Here is an 8,188-nt window from a genome sequence, read left to right on the forward strand (position 1 = left end):
AATTTAATGATTTACATTAGATAATTTTTCAGTAGATTAGAATTTTCACTCATTTTCAAGCACCAAATCCAAATATATTATGATTCATTAAACTTATAAATCTTCTTAGAATGAGAGATTATTGAATGTGTGTTGTCTAAAATGAATGGAAATGAATACTTAAACATTGATAGATAATAAATTACTAAAGAAAAACACACATGGCTTGAGGTGAGAAAGGCAAAGGGGGTCAATAAGCTTATTTGAAATTAGATGATATGAGTTCATAGTTATGAGGAGGATCTCATGATTGTAAAATTTGCATAGAATAAAATAGATGGAATAGATCGTGGCAAACACAAAATTTGAAAATCAATGCATATGGATAATTAAATAGATAGATCTAACATATAGATACATGCCCATATAGAGTGAGGCATTAATAAACAAGATCTTGTATAGATAAAAGTGAAGCAAAATCTATGTAAATGTGCTTTTCTTTACTTTATAATATTGACTTATGTGTAACACTTTATCCAAAAATGTCATCATTATTATTCTATATATTTCAACTTATAATTGTATAAAAATATATGAATTATTTTTCAATCCTTCCGATTGATTAAAAAGATAAAAATTATTAAAATAATCAGATTTAAAAATATTTTTAAAATAAATTTTCAATTATATAATTACGTCGAAAGGCGTATTAATACTCACATAATGGATTGATAGATATGGGAGATTAAAAACCCCTTATGATTAAAATTGACACCCGTCATATTGTATGACACTCGTCATAATTACAATTAGTTTTACTATTACTTAAATAAATATACTTTAAATAACCCAAATTAAAATAAATCCATGAAAAACCAAAAAAAATATTTTGTTTATTTTCTCCTCTCAACTATCACTAACTCTGAGTTTAACTATTAATCAACTCTATTTATCTCCATCATACTAATAGTTAACTTTGTCAAAATAATATTATAATAATAATATAAAGATATGATAATATAATAATAATAATTAGTCTTAATAGATTTTTTTGTTTTGGTGAAGAGTTTAATAGAAATATTATAATATAGTAATATCTTAGTAATAATATAATATTGATTACAATATCATAATATAATAATAAATTTATATTAATTATAATATAATAATATAATTATTTTTTAAGTGGAATAATAAACAAATATGACATATCACAATCCACTTAATAGCTCTTGATTGTCCCTTTTTTGACAATTTTTAAGTTGCATGGGAACACTTAAATGCTTAAATTTAAGCAGAAAATAGAGTTAGGCAGCCATATGAAAACATGAGGTTAAACCTCAAATTATAGTCCACTTCTCCTCTATTTCTCAATGCATGTGGAATTAAAAACCATTTACATAAAACCAAAAAACATCCTTCCAAAAGTGAAGGAAAACTGAAACGGAATGGCAAATGAAAAAACTTTCCATGGAAACAAAAAAAATTGGCAAGTGAATGGGCCCCACATCGCACGTCACACTCAAAGTCAAAGCTTCGAGTGTGCCCGTTAAGCCGGCCCGTTGTATAGATAAATCTCTTTATTGCTCAAACACCAGACATTTCAAAATATAAATGTAAATATAAATAAAAGAAATATAAGAGTGGATGTGCGAAAATATCTCGATGGAAAATAAAGACATGCTTCGACCATGATGTTGATTTAGTGATTAAACAAATTTGTGTATTTGTTTCTCTTTTACAAATAGATCCTTTCATCAAGATATGCTCTTATGATCTACATTACATGCTCCAAAAGTGGAACTGGGAATCCAAACGTGGAAGGCCTTTCAAATTTTAAGACAGGCCTAAACTCGCATTTAAATAAAAATCGTAAACTTGAATTTGTCAAAGAAAACCAAATGTTGCATTGAAAAATTTATTGTGGAAGAGCGAATGCGAACGGTTTGCAGAATCATTTATGCACCAGAGGGGGAAATGGGTTTACTATGGTACATAGAGTAATTGTAAGGGTGGGAGATGAAATTAGAGGGTGGCGTTTGTAGTGTTCCAGAATCCTCTGCCGCTGGTGGCCGAAGGCGATTTCGCGGAGTCAAACCACGACCAATACGCTGCATTGAATGGCGCAGGAGACAGAGGAGGATGCTGTGGCCGCGGGGTGAAGGGCCCTGCCGACCCACGCCACATGTCTAAACATTTCACCACTACCTCGCCGAACAACTTCTCCGACTCGCAAATGCCACGGTACACTTTTTCGATGTCTTCCCCAGGGCTCCGCGTCTTCGCCCCGCTCAGCAAGTCCGTTCCCAGTTGGGATCTCACGAACTTATAGATTGGGTAGGTTCTGCATTTCTTTATTCTGTTTGGGATGGGAAAGTCTCCCGCGTGGAATCTGTCCCGAGCGGTGGGGACCTCCTTATCTAGCCGAGCTTTCAACTCCTTTTGGAAGACGGGAATCTTGCGAAAAAGCAACGGCGTTCCGAGCTTGTGATCGTCTTCTTCGACAGGACAGTTGAGGGCCGCGTCGACGAGAACTTCCCGGAGCTGAAGCATGAGCGCATAGGAAGGGTTGGAGGGGTCATCTATGTAGGAGAACACCGGCTGATGGTCCACCACCTGCAGCAGCTCCTTCTCGCAGAAGCGCGTGGGGAGCAGGGATCCGTCTTCCCCGCTGGTGAGGGTCTTCCTCGCTGTCTCCAACACCACGTGCTTCACCACGGCTCGCATGTTTTCCTCCAAGTGCCGGAGATCGACGGCCTGGCACAGCGCCACCAGATAAGTGGCGGACATGAGCTTCAGTATCTGGATGGCTTCTGCTGTCTTCCTGGCAGAGATGAGGCCCAGCGAGTTCACGTCCTGGTTGTGTTGCTCGGCGCTCTGCACGTGTGTGGTGACAGGGGAGGCTAGATACTGCAGCTCCGACGTGTACGAGGCCATGGCGATCTCGGCGCCCTTGAAGCCATAGTCCAGGCTTGGATTGGGGCCTCCGCTCAGATTGGAAGGCAGGCCGTTGTTGTAGTAGTCGCACACCAGCTCCGAGAACTGCGCAAACATGAGCTTCCCGATGGCCGCCAACGCAATTCTGGTGTTGTCCATGGAGACTCCAATAGGCGTGCCCTGGAAGTTGCCGCCGTGGAGCGCCATGTCACGCGCCACGTCGATCAAGGGGTTGTCGTTGACGGAATTGATCTCACGCTCGATAGAGTGCGTGGCCATTCGAATCACTTCGATCTGCGGGCCCAGCCACTGCGGGGACGTCCGGAGAGCGTAACGGTCTTGCCTGGGCTTACTGAGGGGATCCGTCTCCTGCACCCGCTTTGCCTCCTTGACGTAGTCGCTGCCGTCCAGAAGATATTCCATTACCGCTGCCGCCTCAATCTGACCCGGGTGGTGCTTCAACTCGTGCGTCAGAGGGTCCGTGAACTCGGGCTTGCCCTGCATAACCTCGCAGAACAGGGCCGACAGAATCTCCGCCAGGACGGCCAACACGTTCGCGTCGAAGCAGACGGAGGCCGCCACCGCCGACCCAACTGCAGTGCCGTTGACGAGTGCGAGGCCCTCCTTAGGCTGCAATTCGAAGGGTCCTCCACTAATGCCCGCTCTCTTCAGCGCTTCCAGGGCGTCCACCTCCTCGCCATCACCCGTCACGGCTCTTGAATTCGGGCGCCCTGTTAGCAGCCCGGCAATATAGGAGAGCGGCACCAGATCGCCGGAGGCCGTGATTGTTCCTCTGAGAGGCAGTTTGGGAGTAATGTTACAGTCCATGAGCTTCTGCAGGGCCTCTAGGACTTCCCACCGGATACCGGAGTAGCCCTGCATTAAGGTGTTCACTCGGACGAGCATGGCGGCCTTGGTGTACTCCGACGGCAGCTGCAGCCCCTCCTCTTTCCCCAACACGCCCGCATTCAAAAATCGGATGAGCTCGCGCTGCAGATCCACAGCCTTGTTCGTCCGGCGGTGAGAGGTGGCTCCGAAGCCTGTTGTGACCCCGTATGTGTCTGTCCCTTTCGCTATGTTGTTCGCCACCCATTTCGCACTCTCCTCCACTCTTGCTTTTGCGCTGGCCTCGTCCAACTCCACCTTCACTTCATCTCTCCGAGTCACAGCAGTCACCTGACCCACCGTTAGAGTAGTGCCTCTTAGCACCACCTTGCGAGCCTGGTAAAACTGTCCGATCATCCTCCTCACTTCCTCCACGTGGCTGCATTCCATGGCCTCCGCCGCCCTCTTCCAGTGAGGCGGATTGCTGACGTGGCCCACTCCTTGTACATGGATCGGGTTCACCCCACCCACTGGTAGAGGCAGAGTCGGCGGGCGGCATATCTCCCTGGCCCTCACACCCGCCATGTTCAACACGGCATCAGCATTCGAATTCTTCCCAGACATCTCGCAACTCGACTGTAAAAAATAATGCTACAAGAATGAATGTTTCGCCTCCTTTGAGGGAACTTAATAGGTAGGTAACTCTTTCGTAGACTGCAATCTCCGGGAAAAGATTTGAGAGTTTGCAGTGAATATGATGATTGTTGAGGCATGCTATTTATAACTTGGGTGGATATGCGAATCGGTCGGGGGTGGGTGAGTGGGTAGTGGGAGACGGCGTCAGCAGTCAAAGTCAAGCGAAAAAAGCGCGAATGGTAGAGATGGTTGGTGTGAGGAAAGAGTCCAACATGTATCCGGCCGCCCCATTTGATGGCTGGATAGCCGTGTTTATACATTTTTGTCGTAAACTTTATATATAACCAATATTTGGTTTATAGATAACTAAAATTTTGACATAGATATTTTAATTATTTTAATTTTAGTTGATACTGACACAAAAAAACTATTGCTTGATAGGCAGTGTTCACCGTCAAATTTCAATTGAAAATTTAACATTGCTGTTGATATTTGTCCCGTAGCTTCACCAAATATACGTATATACTTTTCATTTGCCTATATTATAAAACAAATAAATTTCTCCCGTGCGCACATTTGAAGGAAGTGGGATGGAAATAATGGATTAATTTGAATTCAATATTCTATGCTACCTACCACACCGAGCATTATTCTATTTTAAATTGAAAGCAATGGCAACGTCTATTTAGTTTCATTGTGTTTTTAAATTAGTAGGGGAAAGGACCCAGTAGTTGAGCATGTTCCAATTGTTGTGAGGGTTGTTGATACCTTTTGTTCCAAAAATTGAACAAATAAAACCTATTGTTTGAAACAAAAAATATCAATTTTTGTTAGGAAATGTACCAACAGTTGTTAGGAAATGTACCAATAGTTGTTAAGAAATGTACTAATATTGTAAAAAGTAACCAATCAGGTGATGCCACATCGGCTGCACAACTATTGGGGTCTCTTTTGCACGCCTATTGGTCTCACTTTTTTTTGGGGCTGTTTTGGACACCTTGGCAAAAAGTATGCTGATGTGGCATCATATTTGATGATGTGGCCCTGAAACCTTAGTTATAAGCAGGGGACTTGCCAAGTAAGCTGCTGTAAAAAAATCGGAGTGATTCGAAATTTCCAAGTAGGATTTTGAGAAGCGTGAAGTTAGGGTGCACGACTACTGGGTCCTTTCCCCTATATCTATTTTTACATAAACGTGTAAAGTATGTCCATAGATATTTTTTAGAGGACGAGTATTTAATATTCATTATTATTTTTTTTATTAATTTTATTTTTAAGTCGTGTTGGAGTGAGTAATATGCATATTTTTTGGGTTAAAATATTTAGGGTTATAATATTATTATTATTACAATTGAACTTTTCTCCATAGTTAGAAATCAATTATCATCTAGAATAACAATTAGGGTTAGGAATAATATTTGAATTAATAGAATGTTAAAAATTGTTGACATAAATGTAAATGAGACCATAATTGACATAAAGGTAAATGAGATGGAAGAAAAAGTTAATTGTAAACAAACTCATATATTACTAATGTATCTAAAAAATAATTAGGGTTAGGAATAATCTATGAAGTAATAGAATGTTAAGCATGGTAGGCATAAATGTAAAGGAGAGCATGTAATTGACATAAAGGTAAATGAGATCTAGAAAATAGTTAATTGCAAACAAATTCACATATTTTAATTAGAAATTATAATGATAATTAAGTAAAATAAAATTTATTTGATTACTAAATTTTGAATATTTCTGAATATTGTAGTACTAGTTAAACAAATTGCTAAATATATTGAATTGATTAAGTTTTTTTACATTAATTATTTTTCAATGTTTTCAATATGCCTTCTTCTCTTTTTCAATTTCCTTTTGAATTTTTGAATTAATTTATATTAAAATAAATATTAGATTTATATTGACATATGAAACATTAAAACTTAAGCTTATTAAAATACAAATAAGTTTTTTATTAATAATTAATAAAAAAAAATGTTAATTTACATTATAATAGATATGAAATTTATATTAAAATATAAAAAAATCACAAACCAAAAATTGAAATATCAAAAATTACAATACAAAACTCATAGAGACTTAAGATGGCAAATTAACACTACCCTAAAGATGAAATGATGCAAGTGAGCACCTAATAAATTCAATAGGTAAAATTCAATTAACGATGAAATTTGATGAGTCGTCTTTTTGGTCATATTATATGAACTTTATGTTATGCTAGATTTATCATTTTGTGACTCAGACATTACGATTGGGATAGATATAAGTCTTTTTATGTTTAAAACCTATGAACTTTGCTATATATTGATCAACCTTATAAATGATATGTTAAAACCATATTAATGATAAGGGACTGCTTGATTAAATGTTGATTAAGGGTAGTATTATGCAAATATATGTTGTACCTGTTAACTTGTGTGTATGCAGCTGGTTGTGATACCAAGTCAACAAAGGACATATGTTGCTGATTCAAAGAATTGCAGTCGTGATCAAATAAGACTGGTGAACTAGTCAAGCCAGTAGCTGATGATTATGACAAAACTCGTAGTTGTGGTTGATGCGGTTGTTGCTTCAAAACATGTGTCGGGTTGTTGAGGAAATCTAGAGGGAGCCTTGGCCTATATTTGTGCATAAGACTGAGTCCTAGAATGATTCATCTTTCTATGCTTTTATTTTTAATAAAATTTGTCCTCCTAGTTTGTTGGGAGTGGATCAGTTGTGTAGTTAGTTAGTTGTTGAATCTCTTATAAATCTATCAGTTAAGGATGGAGTAAAAATGCAATTTTTATCTTTTCTAAGTATCAAGTGTACCTTGTTTTCATAGTCTAAATAATAAAAGAGATTTTAGTTATGTCATCTTTACTGTTGAGAGTATCAATGTGTTCATGATGTTGTTGTAATCTTTAGATTTGGTTAAGATTTTGGAAGCTCATTCAAGGGGGCCCACTTGGGGAGCATCCATGTTCATTTACTTTCACGCTCTACTGAGTGAGTTCACTAGCAAGCTTATGTTTGTTGGTTAGAATCTTTCAGTTGACTGTCCTGCAACCACAAAAACTCCATTTTGTGACTATTCCTACAGCGAAAGGAAAATAGAGCTTATGGTTATCAGTTGGTTAGTTTATTTTATGCACAAAGTTATAAGTTTCATATTAAGTATAGATTAAATTGATATTAGTAGAACCAACACTATAATTCAATGCTTGCCATTAATTCCTTATTTAGTTTCTTCAAGCATATGTTAATATTCCTTATGAGTTTCTTAGTGCACATATAGTGCATATGTGTTCCAAGTATACGTTCCTAGGTTGACAAGTGAATGAGCTTCTTATTAATGAGTCAGTGATCAAGTGATGCAGAGAAGTGAACCCTTCGTTCAAGTAAATGTGTCTTAATTACTAGGGCATTAATAGGAACCAACATTTTTGGCATCGTTGTCAGGGATGGTGTCAAACTAAGAACTTATTGGGAATATAGCATTTAGAATTTTCAAGCCTCCAGTTGATGTTATTAGTGGTAGCGGCACCTTTGAATCATTTTAGAGAAGCAAGCATAAACCTATCAACCAATATTTTGTGTAGGTATATTGGTGTGTGCGGGAAAAGTGGTTGGATGAAACGGAAAATATGAATTCAAGACTAGTTCACACACCAATGAGACTCTTGGTGCAAGTTACAGAGCTATATGGAATAGCTCAACTTCCCAAGGGATGTTCCATTGTTCTCTATCTCACAAGACCCCTCAAGCCAATGCCTTTGCTCTCAGATCATTGAGCAAAGTGACTTAGGGATGACAATCA

The 8,188-nt window shown here is 38.5% G+C and overlaps 1 protein-coding gene across 1 annotated transcript; it reads right to left on the reverse strand.

The window, feature by feature from the left end:
- Window positions 1-1,641: 1,641 nt before the first annotated feature.
- On the reverse strand, window positions 1,642-4,499 carry LOC131077155 (phenylalanine ammonia-lyase). Its single transcript, XM_058014588.2, has one exon. The coding sequence runs from the start codon at window positions 4,363-4,365 to the stop codon at window positions 2,005-2,007; it is 2,361 nt and encodes a 786-aa protein (XP_057870571.2). The 5' UTR covers window positions 4,366-4,499; the 3' UTR covers window positions 1,642-2,004.
- Between the last annotated feature and the right edge of the window lie 3,689 nt (window positions 4,500-8,188).

This window comes from Cryptomeria japonica, chromosome 11, assembly GCF_030272615.1.
Source record: "Cryptomeria japonica chromosome 11, Sugi_1.0, whole genome shotgun sequence".
Classification (NCBI taxonomy): domain Eukaryota; kingdom Viridiplantae; phylum Streptophyta; class Pinopsida; order Cupressales; family Cupressaceae; genus Cryptomeria; species Cryptomeria japonica.